Raw genomic sequence first — 26,609 nt, 5'->3', positions numbered from 1 at the left:
CTTAGAGACTAACAAATTTATTAGAGCATAAGCTTTCGTGGACTACAGCCCACTTCTTCGGATGCATCCGAAGAAGTGGGCTGTAGTCCACGAAAGCTTATGCTCTAATAAATTTGTTAGTCTCTAAGGTGCCACAAGTACTCCTGTTCTTCTTTTTGCGGATACAGACTAACACAGCTGTTACTCTGAAACCTATCCCTAATAAGGTGCTCTTAAAATAACAACATTTTTCTATGGCAGTAAAATTTCATTACAAATATTTCGATTGTGGCAGAAATGATTAGGTTTTGTTGGAATATTTGTCAGTACTTCAGCAATGCTACATAGAAAGTGTTCTCCAAGTTTGATATTTTGAATACATGACTTGTTAAAAAAAAAAAGCATGGCATTTAAACCGGTCATACAATCAGGCACCTACCTTTATCACATCACTTAATTCTACGCTGAATTGTTGTGGCTCAGCTAAAGTATCTATGGCACTTAGCAGAATACTGTTCAGATCATCAGTTTGCTCCTTCACCTTATCTTGTTGCTTCTGCAGAAAAAAAATAAATCCATATTCAGAAATGTTTTGTGCATTGGTAAAATGCAGTATTAATGTTCTCTGGTATGTTGTTAATATGAACACTACAATTGTATTGGTAAAATAAATGAACATTAATTAAATGGGAAAAAAGCTAAGATCAAGTTTTGCTCACACTTCTCAAGTTGCATATTATAATATGACATTTCAGTTTGCCTTGTCCTCGTAGAGGACAAGGGCCTTTACAGTAACTCCTCACTTAAAGTCGTCCCGGTTAATGTTGTTTTATTGTTACGTTGCTGATCAATTAGGGAATATACTCGTTTAAAGTTGTGCAATCTCCCTTCTAATGTCGTTTGGCAGCCACCTGCTTTGTCTACTGCTTGCAGGAAGAGCAGCCCATTGCCGCTAACTGGTGTGGGCTTGGAACCAGGGCCCCGCTATCAGCTCCCCGCTCTCCTAAGTTCCCTGTGCAGCAGCTGCCCAGCAGGCTAGCAATTGCAGCTGTCCCTCCCCCCACTGCCATGTGCTGTTCCTGCTCTCTGCCTTGGAGCTGCTCCCTGAGACTCCTGCTTGCTGTGCGGGGGTGGGGAGGGGGGGCGGAGGGAAGGAAGAGGGGGGCTAATGTCAGGGTGTCCCCCTCCCCACTGCTCCTGCACCCCGCTTACCCCATCTTCCATAGAGCAGGGGGGACACACCAGGGCTCAGGGAGCGTGCAGCAGCCGCGGTCTCAGCAAGCTGATCTAATTAACAAGGCAGTGTACTTAAAGGGGAAATGCGCATTTCTCCCTCCATTCCTGCTGCCTTATAGAGTGAGAGAGTTAACTCTTGTGGGCTCAGCCAATTGCTAGTTCATCATTTAGCAGTAAGGGAAATATCCCACCCTCTGACTCCTCCACCTCAACCAAGCTTCACAATCATTATCACTGTGTACCAGTATTAAATTGTTTGTTTAAAACTTATACTCTGTGTGTGTGTATATATATGAGTGTGTCTTTTGTCTGGTGAAAAAAATTTCCCTGGAACCTAACCCCATCATTTACATTAATTCTTATGGGAAATTGGATTTGCTTAACATTGTTTTGCTTAAAGTCGATTTTTCAGGAACATAACTACAATGTTGAGTAAGGAGTTACTGTATTTACAAAAATAAATTTCATGGTATATTGCAGTTTGAGCAATTATTGGAATGAACCACCCTTACTACACCATCAGAAAAGTGCTCTTGCAGTACAAAGACAAATTAAATATGGACTTTTCACAGTGGCATGTAGACTAGTTTGGACTGGAAGGTTTTTTACTATGTACAAATTAGAGATCTGTTTTCCATAACAATAATAAAACTAATGTGAATGTTCTCTTTGGTACAGAATCTGCGTTAGTTGTGGAAAGTAATGACACTCAAACAATGGTTAAAAGCAAAGAACAATTATGACCACATCCAACATACTTCAGCCTTCACTTCATGAATATGAGATAAGCTGCAGATCTGCTTCTGCACAGTAATTATAAAACAAAGGAAGAGAGGAACAAAGAAGACTCTGTACATGAGAATCCTAAGCTTCTTATAGAGCAATTCACAAAAACCGAATGCCTGATTTTATATTTAATTATTAAAAGAAAACACTGAGTCCTTAGCTACATACTATTTAGCGATAATGAAAGTCAGAAAGGAAGAATAAAATAATGATCTGATTCATTGCACTGTTCTTCTGGACATTTGGTGCTTCTTTTCTTACAACGTCTCAGGTCCACCAGTTCTAATGCATCCCTACAGCTAACATCCTTGGACTGGCCTTAGAAATCTCCTTTTTACCAAGAAACCTTCTCTTTCTGGGAATTCCTGCATCTTATCTTGCCCATTTTATTTAATACCAAATGCTGTGATTTGAAATCTGGTTCCTGTGACCATGTTGTTCCTCTCTTTGATCATCTATGTTTTTTTTCTTACCTTGGGCATCAAGTTCAAGTTACCAATATTGCCAACCCCAAGAGTTCAAAAGCCATGAGTTGGAATAAAAATATTAAAAAAAAAAAAAAAAAAGCACACACGACTGGCCTAAAAATCATGAAGTTTAACCTCCCCCCCCCCCAACAAATCATGTTTTTTAGTTGCTGTCTGGTTTTTGAACTCCTCTGTCCACCCCCAATACATGTGTGACAATTAAAGGGTGAAAATTCAACCTTAAACACACACAAACTGGACACACAAATCTGTAGGCAACAACTCCCTTGTGTGGCTGCTCCCTGCCAAGTGCCTTCCCTGCCTCCCACTGCCCAGAGGCCATGGCCGGTGCAAGGAAGTTTCGCGACCTAGGCAAAACTTCCACCTTGCGCCCCCCCCTCCAGCCCTGCGGCAGCTCCCCGCCCCCCCTCCACCCTGAGGCACTCCCCCGCGGCAGCTCTCCACCCCCTGGCCTGGATCCATGCGGCAGCTCTGACCCAGGGGAACCCCTGGGCTGCCGGTGGCACGTTGACCCAAGGGAACACCTGGGCTGCCGGCGGCGGCTCAGACTCCCTCTCCCTCCCAGCGCAGCGGCTGCTGTTTAAAAAAGAAAAAAAAATTGGGGGCGCCACTTTTTGGCGCCCCCAAATCTTGGCGCCCTAGGCAACCGCCTAGTTGGCCTAAATGGTAGCACCGGCCCTGCCAGAGGCCTTGCTATTCCCTGGCTCTTCACTGACAGCTATCTCCTGTCTCTAGCCTGCAGGAGAAGGGGCTTTTACTTCCAATTTCCCCCTTCCTGGACTGTGAGTGAGTGAGGGAGTGAGTGTGAGTGAGTGTGTGTGAAAAATGGGTGTTTGAGGCTGCTGCTGCCCCCAAGACTGGAGGGGGCAGCAGCCCTGGGCCTGCTCTGAGGTGCTGTTGGGCACAGGGCCACCCCGCTACTGCAGACAGCAGCTACGATGGCCTGCAGCACATTTACCTTTAGTGGGCAAACTCTGAAACTACAGACAGCTCTCACAAATTCCTGAGCTGCCTGTGTTTTATCGTGAGATTGTGAGAGTTACCCAAAAATGGGCCAAAGCCATCACGCTCGTGATAAAATCATGAATGCTGGCGACACTGAGACTCTCATCCTGACTCTCAAGGCACCATTCCTGAATACTTTATTTGCATCCTACTTCAACACTGTTCTTTGCACCTCTTCGATGCATGCTCCAAACAGCCTCACTCTCTTTATTCAAATCCCTCTTTAAATAATTTACTATGTATAGAATGTATTTAAAATAATTAAACCCTGACTGCTTGAAATGTGGATCTTCATCTGAATGTGTATGTGTGTGCGTGTGTGTATGTGTACACACCACTGCCTTCTGCTGAATGGAACAAAAACTGCTTCATTTTCGTATAGGACCTATGCTTATAATACTTAAAGGAAATTCTCCTTTAGTTATAGTGAGGGGGCCTTTTGCTTCTGAAACAGGAAGATCTGAGTTGTATCCTGATTATCCCCATTAAATTAAGAGTAGCCACGTTGTGCAGCGAAGGGTGAGCCGTGAAATCCTTGCCATGGGTTTATTGCAATGTATCTCAGATATGTTTGAGCTGTCAAGCCTGTGTCTTGGTTAGCTCCCTGGGGCAGAGACCACGTCTTCATCTTCTGTAGCTCTGGATAGCAGCTAACTTTTATTAGCACTTATGTAGCTTACATCTAGACTAAGAGTGCCAAATTCATGCCACAGAACGGACCATTTCATTTTTCACTGTGGTCCATGGGCCAGGGGTACGAAGTTAGGGTCATATGAGAAAACAGAAGCACAGAAAGGTAGAGAACTTACCTAAGGTGATACACTTTATCAACTGCAGAGCTGGGAATAGAATCCAGGAGTCCTGACTTCCATTTCTGTGTGTTAGCCATTAGACAGCAATCCCTCCGGTGATGATAACATCAAACCACAATACAGAAACTCACACAGTCAAGTTTCTACACTGTCATTTCTGTAGCTACACATTTTTAGAATCCAACATTTAAAATGTCCTTGTCAGTGAAAATGTGTTGCTCACAGACACACTTATAATATACATGCTGCTGCACAGTACCTCATTCTCTTGGAGTTTGGCAGTATTTTCCTGATTTGTATCCTCTGTTTGCCTGACATAGTCACGAGCCTGGTCCAGAGCCTCCTGTAAGTCTGACAGCTTCATGTTATAGTCATTGAGCTGGTCCAATACGATGGGAAACAGAGATCTGGTGTCATTATACCTCAGCTGCCACTCTTCAACCTGCCTTAGTACTGAGAGAAGAGTCAGAGGTTATTGATTAATCTTTCTGAATTCTTTTGTTCTCTCCCTTCACAGCATGAGTTACCAGTCTAGCTACATGTGACTTTCCAAAAAGATCAAGATCAGAGTATGCTCTTTCTGATGGAGTTTACATATACCAGCATCAGACCAACTTTATGACCTGAGTGGCTGTCCTTAATCAGGGAGTCAGTAAAAACACATTTGCTCGCAGGGAACTTGGGTACTGGCCTATGACACTTAGCTAGACTTTATTTCTAACTATTCTTCTGAATGGGGAAAAAAAACTTGTCTCATTTTAACTTCCTTATAAAAATTTCAAATTACAATTATTTACTATAGAAATGGGCAGGATTGTTTTTTGTTTGTTTACAGTCTCAGCTAACTAGTCCATACTTTTATTCTCTGGATGAAAAAGTACTTATTGTCTTACCTTTCAAGGTGCAATATTCCCAAAATTACCTAGGCCAGGTTGGAAATAATAGTGAGCTAACTGATTCACTACAGTGTGACTCCAGTTTTATGCTGGTGAACCCCACGGAAATCAGTGGAGTTACCCCGGCCTAAGTTTGGAGGCACACAGGATGTGTCTACCGCTGGAGGTATAATTTCCAGATATATTTATACTGCCGCTGGAGGTTTAATTTCCAGATATATTTATACTGCCACTGGAGGTATAATTTCCAGATATATTTACACTGGATTTGATCAAACTAGTGTACTAAAAATAGCAGTGTAGCTGTGGCGACATGGATGGTGGCTCGGGTTAGCCACCTTAGTACACACCTATATTCTTGGATGGGATTGTACTCAGTTGGCTGGCCCATGCCCCTACCCACATCATGGTGGCTATTTTTAGCATGCTTGCTTGACCAAAGCTAGTGTGTGTACATCTACCTGTGCTGGAAATTATACCTCCAGCTGTAGTCTAGATATATTTATAGTGGTGAATTAGGTCCTGTAAGTCTACATAGTCCTCATTCTGACAGATAATGGCTTACTCTAACCTTTCCCATTTTTTCATGTTTTTCCTTTTGCAATCAGCAATCTTGGGAAAGTGGCATGGTGGCATGGCACAATCACCTTTAACCCCTTGTTCAAGCAGTGATTACTTAATCTACTGCAAACTCTAGATGAAGACTTTTAATGGTTTCACAGATTTCATATGCTTGCCATAATAGCATGTGTTTTCTTAAGCCATGAGTAGTCCAACTGGCCAGCCACTACAGTCAGCATCTATGAGCAGATTCTTCACATAGGTTCAACATCGGGTTACCATGGTCTGATTACTACTGGAACATCGCTGCTATAGTGCCTTTCCACCGGAATAAACACACAAATAGATGGAGACCTAAAACTCACGCTCTTGTGCAGCATCGGCCTCCTCATCAGCAAGCAGCCTCTGATTGGTGAAAGGCTTGCGATACTGCATTTCCCTCAGCATCTCCTCTGCCAAGTTCAGCTTCTGAATGATATCTTCAGTGCTCAGCTCATGCTGGATTCCATAGTATTTCATCTTGCTGCTGATTTCTGAGGACAAAGAAACAGAATGTCACGCCAACATAGTTACAGTGAAGTGAACTTTTTTGGAACACTTTCGTCCCTAGGGCCCTGGTTTGAATCCAGTTCAGGTTGATGGTAGGTGAAATGGGGATGACACAGAGTAAAGCTGACACTGATAGTTCTACCCACTAACTTCAGAAACAATGTCTTATGAGTTAGTCTATTTACAACATGTTTCAGAGTATGTTTATCAGATTGTCACAAATATTTCCCAGTGCCTACATATTAATACACATTTGGTTTTTCTTTCCTGCTAAACAATTTTTAGCAATCCACAAACTTCTACCACAACTCCCCTTAATATGTCAGAACCATTTGGGTGTACATAGCACAAATGATTCTGGGCAATCGACCAGAATGTTTACACATGTCAGTTCAGCCCTTGCCAAGTCTCTGACATAAGTACATACCAAGTACAGCACCAGGGCATCCTATCTCTGTCAGAGAGGGGGAGTAACAAATGGTCCATGGAGGCAGAGAAAAAAGGGAGGCATACAAGAGAAGCAGATAAAAATACAAGTGAGAAAGGAGAGAAAGAAAAGGACAGATGCGAGAGACAGCAAAAGGAGAAATGGAAAAAGAGACAGAAAGAAAAGGATGAACGCTGACAAGTATTAGGTTTCCAAGACATATGGAGGGACATGACAAGATAGGCAGGGTAGGGAGGAATGCAGGGATTATGGGCATGACACTTCTTTGGGCCTACATTAAGCCTTGAGTCCTCTAGAGTGAAGCGCAGTAGCTGTTCAACAGTGCACACCAGTACTACATAATAGGGCAATAAATTAAAAAGATTAAAGCTCACTACCCAAAGTAACTACCCAAGTAATTGAAATAGTAGTTGGCGAACCCAAGTAGTTGGTGTTTGGATAGGACAATGAAGTTGTACTTAACACCACTTCTTTTCAAAAGGTGCCATGGAACTTCTAATACCCACAACTCGTCAGGATCTCAGTTTTAGGTTTCATGTGAAGAAGGGCACTTCCTACTTTAGAATACCCCTCAAAATTTCAGGCACCCATTCAGTACTGGTATAGAGGGAAGAATGTCCCCTATTGCATCATCTAAACTACTTTCCATAGCACAGAGATTTTGCATAAATGTCCTCCACCCAAGTATTGATCTATACCGACCCTGACTGGAAAGGGGATGTTCAAAGGTCAGGTTAAATCAGTGTTTACATATTGGTATCACATGCAATTTTCCGTTTTGGTCTGTCAATTCTTGAATAACGTAAATGTGCTGTAAGACAGAGTTTGGGCCTTTACGGCACAGGAAACAGGGAAACTTTCAAGTATATTTCATTTGTTTTTTATTGCTTCTTGTAGATGCAAAAGGAGGAGCTGCAGTTGGTTCAATCTCAGTTTTATGTGTCCATGTGATAGGAAGGTGCCATCAATATTCTGCAATAGAGATAATAATCTCTGACTGGAGTATCTTTCTTCAGTGCAGTTGTGCTTGGGAAGATACTCACTGTTGTCACTTGTCCCTGTTACTGATAATAAAAACTCTTGAAAATGCAAACAGTCTCTTAGTCCCTAAATCAAAAAGTTATTTCTTCATCCGGGAAGGTATAAAATGGCCTATTTGCTCGTTGTAAAGTGTATATATTTTGGAATATATGTTGCTGGTGAGAATGCTGTTATTGCAATAGTAATACACAAAAATAGATTTTAGAAGTGTTATCTGCATCTCTAGACAGTCAGTTCACAGATGAGTTGGACTCCAAGACAGTAGATGACAGCTTGTCACAACATTTTAATATGAAGAGTCCCCTTGTTGCACTCTGCTAGTTTTGGGAGACCTTAAGCTTGTTATATTCTTTGCCCAATGTGAAACAGTATCACAGTAACAGCTTATGACACTTTGCAGTAGTCAGTCAGGTTACAAACCTGTACTTTCATTCACTAAAGGCAATATTTTCTTTGGAAGAAAGGAGAAAGAAAGACAAAATCTAAGTTCCTTTGCAGAAATGCAATATCTGTATCCAAACTAAATTGAAAACTCCACAGCCTGATGACAACAACTGGCTTGGAGTGGAAACCTCTGTCTGTCCCCTTGAATGAGCTTAGAGGTTATAGTATTCTTTTCCCTTTGGAGATGCCTGCATGAAATTACTCATATGACAGGAATCTTAACAAAGCTAAGATTTATTAAAAAATGAGAGAAAATGGAGCTAAACTAAAAGAAACTTTGCTTAATATAATCTAGATTTACATTTCTCATCAATTAAACTAGATGAGGCATTCTCCACTTAATTTCAGATAAGAAAAAGAAAAGCAAAGAGCCGAAAGTAATCCTCTGTCTCTGACCACTCTGGTCTGCTTGCCAGCATTGTGCTGATGTCTAGAGATGAGTCTTTCTTCCTCACCCAACCTCTTTATCAAGCCCCCGTGGAGCTAGGGCAGCTAACCCCTGTTTTCCAAAACACTTTTCTCCAGCTATGTACACACATAAAAGGATTTGGACTCTCCACTTTCTCTAAGAGATGGACCATGAAGACACAGAGATCCTTTAACAATGATTAACACCTGTCTTTCAAAGGCTTAAAAACTTAGCATAGATGTCACTTTTCACATGCCATCTTGGCTGGTTGGATCTAGTTTCAGTTAGCCCTCTGGTTCAAGCCCTCCAAGCAATTATTTCTTTTGCAGAGGTGGATTACCCTTTTGTGGGGCCCTGGGCCAGAGCAAGTGGGGGGCCCCTCCCCACCCCTTCTGCCTGCAGTCCCCTCCCGCCCCCCTCAGTGCTCCTACCAGGGAAATGGCGTTGGGGCTTTGGGGGCTTCCCCTGTTCCCAGGCAGGAGCACCAGATGGGTGGAGTAGGTTAGGGTGCAGGGGGGCCCATTTTTTCCAGGGCTCCCCAGTTGGCCGAGGCCCCTGGGCATGGGTCCTGTTGGCCCAGTGGCTAATCCACAACTGTTCTTTTGTCAGGAAATACGACTTGTGGGTAGGGTGACCAGACAGCAAATGTAAAAAATTGTGACATGGAGGAGGGGTAATAGGAGCCTATATAAGAAAAAGACCCAAAAATCGGGACTGTCCCTATAAAATCGGGACATCTGGTCACCCTACTTGTGGGCATGTCCCCAGACTCTCTGTCATAACACCATTTTGAAAACAAAGAAACAGACACAAAATAAGCCAGATTTTCTGCTTTGGCCAAGCTGAATTCAACACAAGAACAGAGGGGAAGGCATCAAAGATGGTTTTAAGCCACCTTTGTGGCTTCCCAATCCCCAGCTGGCTCAGAGCTAGGACTGTCTCCTGATGGAGTTTACAGCAGAATCTGCACTGACTGCCAGTGGCTTCCAAGAGCTGTCATGGTAACCAAGGATTACTGGATTGCAATGATGCTCTGGTTACACTCCCTACATAGGCTCTGAGAGTGTAGGCAAGGGTGTAGTAACCGTTATGGTGTCTCTAGGTCATCCAAGGGCTCTCCTTGCCAGGTTGAATTCCTCCACTGGCTTTATCTGCCACCTTTGTGGCAGATTTGCACTGAAAGAAAATGTCATAGTTTCCCTAACAGAACAAAGAGTCTGGCCAATAAAGTTAAATGACTAACCAAAGACTACACATTAAATCAGTGGCAGAGGTGGGATTCGAATTTAGGATGTCCAGTTTCATATTCAATCCACTAGACCATGCTGTCTCCCCAAATCGGAAGCAAAGAAAAACCATGATGAAAAAAAAAATAGATTTATAAATGGGGTGAAATCCTGGCTCCATTGAGGTTAATGACAAAACTCCCACTGCGAGTGGGGCTGGGATTTCACCCTTGGTTTTAAATATCTTGTTATTTTATTGACACAATTCTTCTAAAAATCACAACCATCTTTCCATATAGAAACTTTGTAGAAAGTTACTTTTAAAATAAAAATTGATTCTAGGGACAGATAGATTCTACTTTAGTGCTGCCATGATAAAGAACTACAATTCTCTGTAATGGGTCAACATGGGAAAGCTTTTATTTGTCTCTGTCTACCTAGCTAGTTATATAGCCTCGGTCTCTATAATATATGGGCATCCACTCTGTTTAATCGAGATAAAAAACAACCAACCATACATACATACAAACAAACATACATACAAACTACAGTCTGTATAATCTTTTAATGTTTCACAAAATAATTGATTTCATATGTAATTGACCTGAGATTTAACTTCCTGAGGGAGATGTCAGGAGGGAGAGAAAAGAAGCGCAGCACTCTATAATGGAGGATACCTGACACACTGGTCACAATAGCTTGTTGAGAGAGACAAATTTTCATCCTGGCTTCATATGCTGTTAAAACCTTATGTCTGATGGTTTTATAACAGTACTCCTGTGACATTTCTCAGTGGAGATTTTATTGATATATTCTTGACACTAAACTGAACCAGAAAAATTCTATTTACCTTGGATGTTGTCCCTCATATCACTGAGTTGTTGCACAAGTTGAGTAGCGTGGTTAATGGTCGCCATGGTTTCCTTCTGTACCAGTAGGCCTTTGCTTGATGCTTGATTTCCCTTTCAATAAGCCATGCGAGCACAAGATTAGTCATTTTTTAAAATCCACATGCATGTGTGCGGGGTGTGCAGTATAAACATAATTTTTGCTTCTTCCTGATGAAAGTGTTGTGTAGGTCCCTTCAGCATATAAAATTATATTTAAAAAAGGTGCTTGATATGAAGGGCTGCCTTTTTGGTATTTTGAGAATTGCAGAATAAGAGATTAATATCTAGCCCATATTTCTCCATCATCTACTGCAATCAAATGGTCATAAATTGTGAATGTTCATAAGACTCCCATAAAACATTCTGCTGAGTCTCAAGGGGCCTGTTCCTAGGCACCCATCAACACTGCCTGATTTTGTCAGATGTTTGTTTCCCAAATAACATAAGTGTACGGACAAAAGGCTAATGTGAGACTCAAGGCCAGTTTTAGGAATCTGTCTCTCCTATAGAGAGATTTTGTTTGCAGTAGGACTCCCAATCCTCTCAGACTCTCCTCCAGTGGATGAGAAGCTGGATATGAGTCAACAGTGCACCCTGGTTGCCAAGAAGGCCAACGGCATATTGGGCTGCATTAGTAGGAGCATTGCCAGTAGATCGAGGGAAGTGATTATTCCCCTCTATTCGGCACTGGTGAGGCCACATCTGGAGTAATGCGTCCAGTTTTGGGGCCCCCACTACAGAAAGGATGTGGACAAATTGGAGAGAGTCCAGTGGAGGGCAATGAAAATGATTAGGGGGCTAGGGCACATGACTTACGAGAAGAGGCTGAGGGAACTGGGCTTATTTAGTCTGCAGAAGAGAAGAGTGAGGGGGGATTTGATAGCAGCCTTCAACTACCTGAAGGGGGGTTCCAAAAAGGATCGAGCTAGGCTGTTCTCAGTGGTGGAAGATGACAGAGCAAGGAGCAATGGTCTCAAGTTGCAGTGGGGGAGATCTAGATTGGATATTACGAAAAACTATTTCACTAGGAGGGTGGTGAAGCACTGGAAAGGGTTACCTAGGGAAGTGATGGAATCTCCATCCTTAGAGGTTTTTATGGCCCGGCTTGACAAAGCCCTGGCTGGGATGATTTAGTTGAGGTTGGTCCTGCTTTGAGCAGGGGGTTGGACTAAATGACCTCCTGAGGTCTCTTCCAACCCATATCTTCTATGAGTCCCTTCCTCTAAAACTCAGACAGCCAGTGGGTAGCCAATAAGCTCCCCCCAGCAGAGCCACAGTCACCTGTTACATTTGGGACTGCTCTCTAAATAACACTCTCCTGCCACCATCACAACTTCTTGGGGTCCTCAAAATTGGCTTTCCAGAGAAGCATTGGTTTAAGATTGAGAGCAGAGGGGATATTAAGATTTACTGTTGTATAATCATCATGGTTCCTAAGAAACTTATTGACTTCAGTTGTCCTTAGATTTAATTTCCTTAGGGAGGTCTCAGGATAGAGAATAAAAGAACCGAGCCTATTGCTATGTTGTCTATTGCTGCTAGGTCTTGTATGCTAATCAACATCTCATGATTGATGGTATCAAAGTGCTTAGATTCAGAGGTATGCTTTGGCTTGGAATAGAATTAATTCTCACAGGAAAATTAGGATCTGGGTTCAGGTTTGGACTTTGAATCCCCCTCCCAATATTTTTGAAGACTTGTAGCTCCTGGGAAATCAGTTTTCCTGGGTAAATGATGCGTTTGGTTGAAAAATCAACTTTCATTTCTTTGTCCTGTAATTATTAATAATTGTTATTACCCTATTCTGTAATTCTAGCTGCTCTGATTGATCAGCTGTGGCTAGTACTAACATAGCCACATTATCTTGCAAATAGGTCTTTTTACTTGCGAGAGCACCAGGTGGCGCTTTAAACCAGATAGAAGGCTGAAAATAAGCTTGGAAAGAAAAAATGGGTATCAGTTTAGACAATGGGATGGAGCCTGGTTTCAGTGGGTGCAGAACCAGGAGCAATCCTGGAAAATAGAACAGGAAGGTATTTTTATCTGAATGAAATAAATAGTTGGGTTCATAGTAAGAGTTTTAATTTTTTACAGATTATTTACTTTGCCTTTGAAGGAAGAACACTATATGGGTCACTATACACATTTATTATCTTCAGGGTTTCTGCTGTTTTGTTTTATTTTGCTGCTAATTGTTGTTTATTTTAAGGCAATAGCCATTCATGCATTTGCATTTAAATATTTGTCCTTCTTTAATAACCCCCACATTCTTCTTAGCCAATTATGGTTTTATATTTGCATACGCTAAAAATTACAATGGTACAAGCCGAGACTAAAATCAGAATGAGAATAGCAGTGATCTCTTTCAGAAGGGAAGCAGCATTTCCTCTAAGATCAATCAGTATTACAGTGTAAACTAAGGATGCTGTTGCTGAACCCACTAATCCCATTGACTTCATGCAGACTTTGGGTAGGATTTCCAAAGTAACCTACAGGAGTTATATTATATTCTCCAAATTCCCAGCCAAATTCTGCAGGACAGAGCCTTTAAGCTACTTTACCAGAATTGCATCATACTAGGTCACTATAAATCATATTTATTGTACTAAAACCTCACATACATTTTGTGGTTCTGTTCTGTTTGGAGGGTTTAAACCAGAAACCCAGCCATCACTTAGACATTATGAAGTACACTTGCAAAACTTTGAATGGAAGACACAGTACATACTTGCAAAACCCATTAAAACTAACAAAGGCTCCTACCCTGATTTCCTTTTTAGTGCTTTGAAAAGAGCAGAAAAGTGATGTATATGGAGGAATTACTATGCTGCTATCTCTACTGTGGATCTTGATCTTCTCTCTTCACTAGCAATCACAAGTTCTGATGTAGGAGACTCCTCACAAAGGAGAAGCCCCAATGGAGAAAGCCCACAAGTAAATTAAATCACTTAAAGACTCAGGGGATGCTGAAATCCAATGACCTCAAAACAAATCCAGTGAAGTACCAGTGAAGATGATGGGAAATCCTATTATCCAGATACACTAAAGATGCCCACAAAACCTAAAGCCTCAATCAAGCTACTTTCAAACCACGGAGGGGGATATTTAGACTCACTGAGTGATTTCACAGTAATAGGTGAAGGTGAATTGGTTGAATCAGCTGGTCCTTTTGCTAAGTGCAGAGTTACACAAATAACAGTAAATTTAATCCTGTAGGGGCCTTCCATTAAGTAAGTACCGATCTCCCGCCTCCTTACTCCCTCTCTTTCTTCCTGCCTCTGTGTTGTCCTCTGCTTACTTCTGTGCTTGAGTGTAATAAAAAACATTTTTTACTTGCCTGACAGAATTAAGAAGTGAAGCACAGACTCTGGAACTGTGCCATGAACTCTAATTGTATTATGCTCTCAGTGAAAATATGGTGATATCACTGAAATTATGAAGGATGTCTGTTAATGACTATTTTTAAAAAAGAGAAAGTATTTTGAGCCACAGCTGTTCTATTAGGAGATTTCGTGTTAGCACTCTGTTAGGCTGCAGTAAGTGTGCCCCTTGAAGTGATGGAATGTAACACTAATTTAATGGTTTTGCAATTGAACATAGATAAAATATGTATGATTATAATTGTGTCAAAACATATCTTGAGTGCTGATCAGGTGCCTTTCTCAGCAGGTACCTGAGAAGCCATTTTTAACTGGCAGTTTTGAAACATGCTTTGAAGTATCTAATCAGTGCTAATTTGAATTTTATAAGAGCATCTATGTAAAATATCAGAAAGTACACCAGAATTACTTTAATCTTGATTACTTTGCTCAATTATAAAACAGAATTTGAAATGGAAGTTCAGCATGTCTACCTCAGATCAAAAGTGATGCCAGTTTAGTAAATGTGGCCTCTGTGAGGGACTATGGGCAATATGTGGAGGACAATGAGCCAGATCGAAAGTTTTCTGAAGCTTATTAACTTCAATGAGCTTCAGATCAGGCCCTATATCCTGTGTTTTCAGGGAGACAGACTGGAGAGGTTATTTCCATTTCCAGTTCCTAGAAGCATCCTTCTTTGTTTCAAAAATAAAATAATCTACTAAGGCCCTTTAAAGTTCCTTTCTTGAAACCCTTTTGCCATAATTGGACAAATCGTAGGCTCACATTGGTTCACCTACTCCATCAGGAGTTCACAATGGGAACTGCAGACAAACCTGTTCTTCAAGTTTCTCTATTTCTAAGAGGAGATTGGCCGTTTCAGTCTTAGCATTATCGATGTGGATCTTCCTAAGTACAGAATGATTTTCTTTTGCTGACAGTTTCATCTGTATGAAAAGAGATTTTTTAAAAATAGTGTTAATTCAATATAGCTGAAAACAAATTTATCTATAATGAGTATTTTATGGGCAGCACAGGAATTCAACTATGCTGAAAAGGGTTTGAAATGCTTATGGATGGAGCATTAATTTGTAGGTTAATACTAAACTAAAAAATGAAGCCCATCCAAATAGGGCAATCTGTACCTTGAGGAAGGAAACAGTGGAGTTGAGTTCATTCAAGTGTCTGTGAGCAGCAACACCACTGGAAATGCTCAGCAAAATTGATTTGCTTTCATCATTAGAGAGAATTGCTAATCGGATGTCATCAGTCAAATCCCAAATGCATTTATCACAACCTGACAATAAAATAAGATATGGTCATTTTTCTTTTAACTTCAGTTTCAGTTAAATGGAAAACACTCTTCTTCTTAAAGTTTACTTTGTGCCCTTCGTACCACAGGGGATTCTTCTCTTAGTTATTAATGGAGCCCTTAGGAAACCCATTTTTCTTCATTTTAATCCACCCACTTTCAAGGTCCCACAGTTTAACCACCACACTTCCAGCTGAGGACAGCCAGATGAAACTAGTTTGGGAGCCTGTCAAGGCTGCTTGGTAACCAGTGGGAGGGGTAATAAGAGGCATTTCCTGGCTATGCCGTAGGGACTCAGCAATGCTTGTGGCTTACAGAGCAAGAAATCAGGGCCAAAAAGTGTGTTCACACAATTGTTATAACACAGAAACATATTTGCAGTTATAGTGGAATGTATTCTTTGTTCAGTGACTGGCAGTCATCTGCAGAAGCTGAACTCGATTGACAGTTCAGTTAGGAAGTCAATTCTAAAAGGCACAGTACTAGTATATCTGAATTATGGTTAACGAGAGGGCTACCTATAAAACAAAGGTTCCAACAGCAACTTTCTCTTGGCTGTGTTGCACATTCTGTTTACAACAAAAAAGGTTATACTGCCATTAATAAGGTCAGCATTTAACCACAGTGACAACACTGTGGTACTGGAGACACCTGAGTGTCCCCTCTGCATTTTGAATAGGAGATACCTGCAATATCTCAGAAACTTTGTTATGGTATCTCTTGCTGAATACTGATTTTGCAATGGAGACCATTATATACTGACATACACAGGAATTAATGTTCAAGGCAGCTGAGGAAATATTGCTGCTGGAACCAAAAGTTTTGCATTTCCTGTGTTTTTAGATGATAACTTTTAGGGCCATATGCTCCAAGGTATTTAGGCACCTAACTCCCATTGATTGGAAAGAAAGTAAAGTACCTAACTCCCTCTGAGGAACTGGGCAAACTTATTTTTAGGTACTGCCCTGAGTAGAGGGTAGAGAATGCCTGAGGGCCCACAGACTCAGCCTTCTGAGTCATTCATAGTGCTTCAGGGTCTCTCTGTAAGGGCTTGTAAGGTGCTAAGCAATCTCCCCCAGTCCAGCAAAACAATTAAGCCTGTGTTTAACTTTAAGCACTGAACACTACACACACTTAAAGCTAAGTACAGGCTTAAGTGTTTTGTTGGATCCTGGCCAGAGTGCTCAGCATCTTGCAGGATCAAACCTTAATATGTATTTACAGGCTACTAAATACAGTAAGGTTATTCCATTGTTTTTATTGGATGCCTTGCTGTTATTCTTACTGATTGTTGGGCAATCCGTGCCTGTAGGGCCCTCTCCTAGACATTCTCCAGTTAGACTGTCACAGGGTCCTCCTCTGCAATTGCACTCTGTGGAAAAAAGGAGATTTTTAGAATCATTTTCAAAGTGTGCATTCTAGAATACTCAAGGAGTTGACTGAGAAGATATCTGAGCCACCCCCTACTCCTGCACTTACTAAATTACTGTTTATATTACAATAGTGCTCAGGGTATGTCTACACTGCAATTAAAAACCCATAGCTGGCCCGTGCCCACTGACTTGGGTTCGTGGGGCTCGGGCTCCGGGGTGTTTAATTGTGGAGTAGACATTTTGGCTTGGCTCTAGGACCCCGCAAGGGCCTAGTTCTACTTCTATTTCACTGTAGCCCATACATGGCTTTCTGTGATTTAAATAGTCCTCATATTTATATCCTACTGTGACTATTCAAGAAGTTTTGAGGAAATTTTTTGTAGTATATTAGCAGTAAACATGTTGTGGATGAGGCTTTTTTAAAACAACTAACAAAATCATCAAAAGCACAGGACTTGGTGGTGATGGGGGACTTCAACTACCCAGAAATCTGTTGGGAAAATAACACAGCAGGGCACAGATCATCCAACAAGTTCTTGGAATTTATTGGAGACATTTTTTTTATTTCAGAAGGTGGAGAAAGCTACTGGGGGGAGGCTGTTATAGATTTGATTTTGACAAATAGGGAAGAACTGGTTGAGAATTTGAAAGTGGAAGGTAACTTGTGTGAAAGTGATCATGAAATGGTAGAGTTCATGATTCTAAGGAATGGTAGGAGAGAGAAGAGCACAATAAAGACAATGGATTTCAAGAAGGCAGAATTTAGCAAACTCAGGGAGCTGGTAGGTGAAATCCCATGGGAAGCAAGTCTAAGGGGAAAAACAATTGAAGACAGTTGGCAGTTTTTCAAAGAGATATTATTAAGGGAACAAGAGCAAACTATCCCACTGCATAGGGAAGATATGAAGTATGGCAAGAGACCACCCTGGCTTACCCAGGAGATCTTCAATGATCTAAAACTCAGAAAAGAGTCCTACAAAAAGTGGAAACTCGGTCAAATTACAAAGGATGAATATAAACAAGTAATACAAGTATGTAGGGACAAAATTAGAAAAGCCAAGGCACAAAACGAGATCAAACTAGCTAGGAACATAAAAGGAAACAAGAAAACATTCTACAAATGTATTAGAAGCAAGAGGAAGACCAAGGACAGAGTAGGCCTGTTACTCAATGAAAGACAATAACAAGAAAATGTGCAAACGACGGAGGTGCTTAATGACTTCTTTTTTTCTGTTTTCACCAAGAAGGTTGGTGGCGATTGGACGTCTAAAATAGTGAATGCCAGTGAAAATGAGGTAGGATCAGAGTCTAAAATAGGGAAAGAACAAGTCAAAAATTACTTAGACAAGTTAGATGTCTTCAAATGACCAGGGCCTGATGAAATGCATTCTAGAATACTCAAGGAGCTGGCTGAGAAGATATCTGAGCCATTAGCAATTATCTTTGAAAAGTCATGGAAGACAGGAGAGATTCCAGAAGACTGGAAAAGGGCAAATATGATGCCCATCTATAAAAAAAGGAAATAAGGACAACCTGGGGAATTACAGAACAGTCAGCTTAACTTCTGTACCCGGAAAGATAATGGAGCAAATAATTAAGCAATCAATTTGAAAACACCTAGAAGATAATAAGGTGATAAGTAACAGTCAGCATGGATTTGTCAAGAACAAATCATGTCAAACCAACCTGATAGCTTTCTTTGACAGGGTAACAAGCCTTGTGGATAGTATGGAAGCGGTAGATGTGGTAATATCCTGACTTTAGTAAGGCTTTTGATACTGTCTCACATGACCTTCTCATAAACAAACTGGGGAAATACAACCTAGATTGAGCTACTATAAGGTGGGTGCATAACTGGTTGGAAAATCGTTCCCAGAGAGTAGTTATCAGTGGTTCACAGTCATGCTGGAAGGCATAATTAAAGTTAAATTAAAGAGTGGGGTCCCGCAGGGAGTGGGTCTGGTTCTGTTCAATATCTTCAGCAGTGATTTAGATAATGGCATAGAGAGTATACTTATAAAGTTTGTGGACGATACCAAGCTGGGAGGGGTTGCAAGTGCTTTGGAGGATAGGATTAAAATTCAAAATGATCTGGACAAACTGGAGAAATGGTCCGAAGTAAACAGGATGAAATTCAATAAGGACAAATGCAAAGTACTCCAGTTAGGAAGGAACAATCAGTTGCACACATACAAAATGGGAAATGACTGCCTAGGAAGGAGTACTGCGGAAACGGGTCTGGGGGTCATAGTGGATCATAAGCTAAATATGAGTCAACAGTGTAAAGCTGTTGCAAAAAAAAGCAAACATCATTCTGGGATGTATTAGCAGGAGTATTTTAAGCAAGACACGAGAAGTAATTCTTCCGCTCTACTCCACGCTGATTAGGCCTCAACTGGAGTATTGTGTCCAGTTCTGGGTGCCACATTTCAGGAAAGATGTGGACAACTTGGAGAAAGTCCAGGGAAGAGCAACAAAAATGATTAAAGGTCTAGAAAACATGACCTATGAGTGAAGATTGAAAAAATTGGGTTTGTTTAGTCTGGAGAAGAGAAGACTGAGGGGGGACATAATAACAGTTTTCAAATACATAAAAGATTGTTACAAGGAGGAGGGAGAAAAATTGTACTTCTTAACCTCTGAATATAGGACAAGAAGCAATGGGTTAAATTGCAGCAAGGGCGTTTTAGGTTGGACATTAGGGAAAACTTCCTAACTGTCAGAGTGGTAAAGCACTGGAATAAATTGCCTAGAGAGGTGGTGGAATCTCCATCATTGGGGATTTTTAAGAGCAGGTTGGACACACACCTGTCAAGGATGGTCTAGATAATACTTAGTCCTGCCTTGAGTGCATGGGACTGGACTAGGTGACCTCTTGAGATCCCTTCCAGTTCTATGATGGACTATGTTTTGATTTCACTTACAGCAGAGTCATTCCAGAGTTACTTCATTAACAACAGTGGAGTTATTCTGCTTTTGTACTAGTGTGAGATTAGAATTTGGCCTATTCTGTTCTCAGCTGTAACTGTTACGGGGCTGCAGAAATTGTGAGATTTTCTTTAACCTATATAATCTCTGTTTCTGCCAGCTACTGGGTCTCTATTACTTGGACTTTATACTTCCAGAATTAGGGTTCGAGAAGTCCAGGTTGGGTTAGAGATGTCCAGGCTGAAGGTCTATTATGTAATAGCAACCTTTTCTGTAACAAAATAATGATATCTGAAGAAGCAATGTCTTCTCTACTTCTATCACAGGATCCAGACTATTCAAAAAATTATTTAACACTACCAGATAATAAGACTGTAAAGGGTAGATTAGTGACCCAAAACCAAATTGGCATCTTCTTTTAACCCATTAACTTTAATTTGTGACTCAAAGGGTTGTAACAAACCGATTTCAAAAGTAATGCTGATCTGTCACTTTTCATCCAGTTGTTTAGTAAATATTGCAATGTTAATGGAGCATTAAACCTTTCAGTACTCTTATGTCTTATTATTGCAGAAAGCTTCTAAAATTAACAATCTCTGAGGGCAATTTGTTTACTGTCTTGCAGTGGATATGACACATGGCTAATGAATGTGTTGAAAAGCAGATGAAAACTTTTTAGACTACTACAGACTTTTCTTTTTGCTTTTGCTCTTATGTCAAAAACACTATCTTGCATAGATACAGCATGTTGCTGTTCCCTCTCCTTGCTGATTCACCCTTTCTTGGTTTTCTACATATTTCTCTTCTCTGTATTTTTTTGTTCTATGCACCCTTTGTAGTGTTTTATGTAAGTCATGCATGTATGCTCCGAGTTTATTCAATTGCCTACTCTCTCTCTCTCATATTTTTGCATTTCAAGTAAGTTATATTTATTATTTTATGGGCAATATTTCTCCCCAAAGCATTAACTGAACTTACAAGTAAAAATCTAAACCACCTTGAGAACTCCAAGAAATATAATATGAATGTTTTGATCTCAAGCAGTCATTTTCAGATTAATTTAAGTAGAGTTTATATGTGGCATATAAACCATTTATGGATTGCTTGTCTAAATGTTTGTACAGTGTTTCTGTTCACGCAGTATACTCCTGTTAGTGAAATATGCCACGTTACAATTTTTAGCAGCAGTTAAGATAAAATTAGAGCTGTGAATCTCTTCAAAATGAACATTCCAAAAATCAGGATTTATTCAAGAGTCAGCTGTAAGATGAACTTTTGCAACCAAGAATAAATAAACAGATTCAGATCAAATAAGAATTGACCCAAACTTTGTTCAAGTCTGAATTTTTCTTGAGATTTGGGGGAAAATGTTGCAACATTCTTAATTTTTTTCCTGGTTTAGTGAGTACTGAAATACTGCAAGAAAAGCTGTTCTTGGAGCGTGAACCATTGGTGGAAAGCCTAACTGATTTACAGTGGACAGACTCTGCATTTAAATCATTTATGTGCAGAAGGCTAGCACAAGATCTGTGCATCATTGAAATCACATTTAAGCCCTATTTTAACAATTTAATGTTTAAATGTTGTGACCTTTTGACAGAGGGGTGAATTTCACCCTCCATGCATAGTGATCATTTTTAGAGCTAGTCAAAAATTTTCCGATGGAACACTTTTCTGTTGGTAAACACTGATTTTATACAGCTGAAATGTTCTTCAGGAATGTGTTAATTCCATCAGAACTTTGGATGGAAACCAGGCCTGCCTGCTTGCTTGGTTTCCTGCCAGCCTGTAGTCTCCTGGCTCCCTGAGCAGCAAGGGAAGGCTGCTGCTTGGAGAAGTGGGGAATGAACAACCCCAGGAGGCAACTGCCCAAGGAGTAGGGAAGTTGGGAGCTAGTTACAAAATTCCATTTTGGTTTTCTTGAAATGGATTTTTCAGAATTTTTCCTTTCACAAAATTTTGATTTTTTTTTTTTTTTTTTACTTCTCATCCAAATTCGGGACAATTTCCCCCCAAAAATCACCATCCTCTTGTGGCCAGTGCTAACCATTTTACCCACCACTGAAACTGCATTCATCTGAAGTATGGAAACACTGTAGCTTCTCTTGAACCAACAAGAATACACAATAGTGTTTAGAGTGGAAAGTGAAGAATAAATTATCAGTCAGGGGAAATCTAGGTAGACTGAGTTGAAATGTAGCCAGGCCACTAAGAAAAATGCTATTCTCACAGAAACTGCTACTCGATCTTTAATGACTATGGCATCAATTTTATGTGGCCCCATTGTGCAGGGTGCAGGATAGACATATACAAAGGCATGATTTACAAGCTAATTTTAAACAAGACACAACAAGTGAATTTAACTAACAATAGGAAGACATGGGAAAGGGAAGATGAGAGTAAAAGTAAGAACAACATGGTGTTTACATAAGCTAGCCATGTGCATAACTAGCTGCTTAACATAGCCTATTCCAAGACTGCTGTCTGTATTGCTTCTCACACTGGCTTGTATTACAGACATTGTTCAGAATTAGTGTAGTAACTAGTTGGTCACTTTCCAATGGACTGAGAGGGTCACCTCTATGAGACTCCCAGCCTCTGCTAAGCAGAGAAGAAATGTAAGGTCAATATTGGACTTGGGACTTTTGAGTGGTGCACAACAAATGGTACATTGCATACATACTGAGTTACTTGTCTAGTATAAATGAAATGTATTTAGCAGCAGTGAGTTTATACTGTTGTGAGTTGGGTTAAACCTTGTTATTGGTTGTTTAAATCTTGTTGATGGATGAGAGTGCAACATTCAATTAAGATAGCTGTAAGAGACAGTTAAGAGGCGACATCTAAAATAAGAGTCTAGTCAGAAGCTAATTGCAAGTATGAAGAGGGTTCCTCTGGGCAGTTTCTGACCAGGTGAGTGAGTGGGTGGCGACAAGATAAGAAGGGGCCCAGACAAGAAACTGAGAGAGACTCAGAGGCACAAGAAAGCTAAACTGCAGCCTGTAATCATGGTGTGACCTTGGTGAAGCCTAGAGAGAAATTCTGAGTCAGATTGAGCCTGTATGCTAAGAAACCACTCCTTTTGGTTTTTTTTTCTTCCTCCTGCATTGGGAGAAGCAGGACTTTGTGCATTCCTTGTGTGGAACCAGAGAAAGAACTGTCATGCATTGCATCCCCTTCCTGTCAGTTCTTTCTCTGCTTCCACACTTGTAAATAAACAAGATTGCGTCAAAGAAAATACCAGAATCAACCATCAATTTCTATTCCCAACTTTAACAACCTAGAAGGCCCTGAATTTTGACTAGCTGCTCAGGTCAAAATAACTATAGTTAAGACAGTAGTATACTGCCAAAAACTATAGTGAGACATGAGCTTTAGTTTACTGATATATGGTAATCTGTATTTTCAGTATACATGTATACGGTAGAAAGATCCGTGGTCGTGTCTATCTATGTATGTGACACCAGAGGTCTCAAGCACCAGTCCATTTCTTGATACATACATGCAGCCTACATGGCCTATTCAGATTCTGAAAAATCTAAACTATTATTAAAAAAAATAATAAATTTCTAGCCTTCATGGTTGTAAAGAAAACCTTCTAAACGTGATCAGAGAGTAATGAATATAGAATTGTCTTCCTAAGTGTACAAAGAGCTTGAATCAAAGTTTTGACAAGTGTAAATTACCTAGATACTCATTAATCTCATTGGGCATTTAACTCTGAAGCCTAATAATTATATTTTAATGACCAGTGTTATTACAGAACTGCTGATCTTTTTAGTGGAAGAAATGGGGAATGGGACAAGAGTGAAGCACTAGCTCTGTAGGGAAGGGATAGCTCAGTGGTATGAGCATTGGCCTGCTAAACCCAGAGTTCTGAGTTCAATCCTTGAGGGGCCCATTTAGGGATCTGGGGCAAAAATCTGTCAGGGATGGTACTTGGTCCTGCTAGTGAAGGCAGGAAACTGGACTCCATGACCTTTCAAGGACCCTTCTAGTTCTATGAGATAGGTATTTCTCTATATAACTACATGATAGCATATATTACTAATACAATACCTGTACAGTTTTTAGCAATTCTGGCATCTCCATAATAGCCAGGAGCACATTGATCACACTTGAATCCTGTAGTATTGCGCAAGCAGTTGCGGCACTGGCCTGTCACTTCATCACAATCCTCGAAGATTAGGTTAGGATCTGAGTTTCCACTGCAGTCACATTTTTTACAAGTGCTTCCAATCAGCAAGGGATTTCCATAGTAACCTGGAGCACACCTGAGAAGAAATGCAAGCCCAAAAATTATTAATAATGATCACATTCCCCTCTGCAGTATCATTTTTCTGTTCTTACCGGGTCACCAGGAATTGATGGTGACATTCTGCAAGTGCTAGTGAACAAAACTTAAATTATGACAGATGCTGTTTTGTAATTCAATCTAAATCTATCTAGGGATTTATAGCTCTGTGGCATTGAGGAACAAGTACTGCCTCCAGAACACTCCTAGTTCTTGATTACTTCAGTCCATATTTTTTTGTGTCTGTTTCTTTAGCAGTGAAAATATTTGCTAAACAGTGCTTTTTGAATGCATCACAAAACTATCTTGGCAGGTCACTCAGCAATTCTGGTGTTTATTTTATTCACTAACAACTCCGGACTTCATAAACTATCTTGTATTGTATGGGAGATGGGCAGAGGAGGTCAGCTTTCATGTTGCAAAAACAAACCAGGGAAGTCCAAATTCAGAGTTCATTTTATCTCTTTTAACTAAGTTCATAGCAGAAAGGATCTCTCTATGATGGGGCAACTGGAGTTTTGCAAAACCTCAGTCAGATTAAGATAAAACCTAAACGAGATGTTAGTCAAATCCACATTTCATTTTATCAGTATGCTACAAACTTTGGAGATTTGGGCAGATGGTTCTGATTTTGGCCTCTCTCTACATTTGTTTGTTTTGGGTTTTTTTGTGAAAGAAGAAAGGAGTTCTGATTCCCTTGAGCTTCCTCATCAGTGCTTTGACTATACTCACACCCTAAACTCCCACAATAAAATCGTACATAAATTGAAAAGTATTTCCATATAATTCAAACTGACTTTAAACTATTTGGCTGCTTGAATTAATTGCCTTTGTCAGTAAAGTGCATGTCCATGTGCACGAACTAGCAGGATAATCTGATAGTATGAAAAATGGTCTGTCAATTTGGTGACCCAGAGATAAATAGTAAAGCCATGCTCCATGACTATGTGTCACCATAGCTGCGATCTGAATTCAGTTGTAATGATATACAGCCTGATTCGTCTGTCATCATCATCATCAGTGGAGTTCCACTGTTTTCCATGGAGATACTCCCAAATTTAGACTGGTGTGAGGGCAGAATTAGGCCCATAGTCTCTTATACACATGGGCCCAAGTTTGGAGTGAAAAGAAATTGTGTTCAGCTTCAGGAGTTAGGGACAGTATATCATCTGTGCCACTTCTCTGCATCAAAGAGTGGCAGTTTCCTGAAGGAATTTTGCCATGGTATTACCCTCTCAGTTCAATGTTGCTAGTGGAGCACAGGCATTCCATTGGTAAAGATAGGAATGCTGCTATCTAGTCATGTTGAAAGTCTTTTAAAGGCTTTTCACACCCTCAGCTAGTACCAGCTAGTGGAGCTAGTCAATATTTTTCAAATGTCAACAACATAATGAAGTTTGAAATATAAACAGAAAAAATTCCTCTCATTTTTTGACCATCAGTAGAACTGGTTGAATTTTTTTGTATTTTCACATTTTTTCCTTTAAAAAAATAATCTAGTTAGAGGTTTTTCCATGTGGTCACCCATCTACTAGTAACTGTTGTGTGACTACCAAATCGTTTCATATTGGCCATCGAACAAAACGCCAATAAAAATAACATTTGGACACTGCTAACATGAGCTAGATTTAAATTAATGGCCTCCAGGTAAAAGACTCGGTATGCCATTACCACAGGCCATTCCTTATAATGAAGATGAGGTGCTCAGTTTTTCTTCTCTGAAATACACCATTTAGCTGAAGTGCAGCTTTGTACATGACAGAAATGTGTAAGGCCATGCAGTTTCATTCCCACTGATGTGTTTGAGGGCATGGAGGTAACTGTTGTTTTTGATGACTGTCTGCTTCACTTCTATTAGCCATAGCTTATCAGCTGGAGTAGCTGTTTAAAATGGACAGAAACTTTCAGAGCTGAAAATGCGCATGTGTCACTTTCACTTCCCCATGTCACATAATATAGACTTGGATTGCATCCAACTCCTCTGAATGGTTGGCATTGAATGAGAAAAGCAAGGAAACTTGGACAGAAATACACTGTTCCATCTCCTTACTTTATGCCCAAGAAAAGCTCCACAGAAAAGGTCTTCTCCATTCCTGTCATGTCCTGATAAATTACTCTTCACTGCTAAATAAAAATATTTTCATTTCCATCTGAATTTTCAACGTCTCATTGTTGAAATAATGAAGTTAACAAATTCTCTCTCTTTTAACTCCAGGCATTTTTATTTCCTGTGATTATTGGCGGGTAAGATGTTAACTTTCCCTCTACTAACCGTGCCAATGGAACCTTTCTTCTCTGTCCACCATGTATGCCAAAGCACTTTTTCCACAGAGAATCTTGTAATAATTAGAAAATAACAAAAACTGGATTTCATTTGTTACTGCCGTAACACCTCATTTTTTAAAGCAATGAACAAAAGGATTTCACTCGCTCACAGTTTTACACTTGGGGATTGAAAGGTCATTTTCACAATTCCTAGCAAAAGCCTCCATGGTTTCCCAACATTACATGTTGGCAGCTAACTGAAGAATAAGTCAGGCAGTTCTGTGCCAAGCTTTCCAAGCAGAACAAGA

At 40.4% G+C, this 26,609-nt stretch overlaps 1 protein-coding gene across 1 annotated transcript in view; it reads right to left on the bottom strand.

Moving 5' to 3' along the window:
- The window catches only part of LAMA4 (laminin subunit alpha 4), a 134,629-nt gene that overhangs the window by 56,811 nt on the left and 51,209 nt on the right, over positions 1–26,609 (bottom strand). The window contains exons 5-12 of the mRNA XM_034765838.1: positions 23,802–24,016; positions 16,727–16,813; positions 15,275–15,426; positions 14,966–15,076; positions 10,731–10,842; positions 6,129–6,296; positions 4,566–4,759; positions 419–535 (exon numbers count right to left, since the gene is read on the bottom strand). Coding sequence (XP_034621729.1) covers positions 419–535; positions 4,566–4,759; positions 6,129–6,296; positions 10,731–10,842; positions 14,966–15,076; positions 15,275–15,426; positions 16,727–16,813; positions 23,802–24,016 — 1,156 coding nt within the window. The remainder of the gene's footprint in view (positions 1–418; positions 536–4,565; positions 4,760–6,128; positions 6,297–10,730; positions 10,843–14,965; positions 15,077–15,274; positions 15,427–16,726; positions 16,814–23,801; positions 24,017–26,609) is intronic.

The sequence above is a fragment of the Trachemys scripta genome, chromosome 3 (genome assembly GCF_013100865.1).
Source record: "Trachemys scripta elegans isolate TJP31775 chromosome 3, CAS_Tse_1.0, whole genome shotgun sequence".
Taxonomy (NCBI): domain Eukaryota; kingdom Metazoa; phylum Chordata; order Testudines; family Emydidae; genus Trachemys; species Trachemys scripta.
This window is presented reverse-complemented; position numbering and strand designations above follow the sequence as displayed.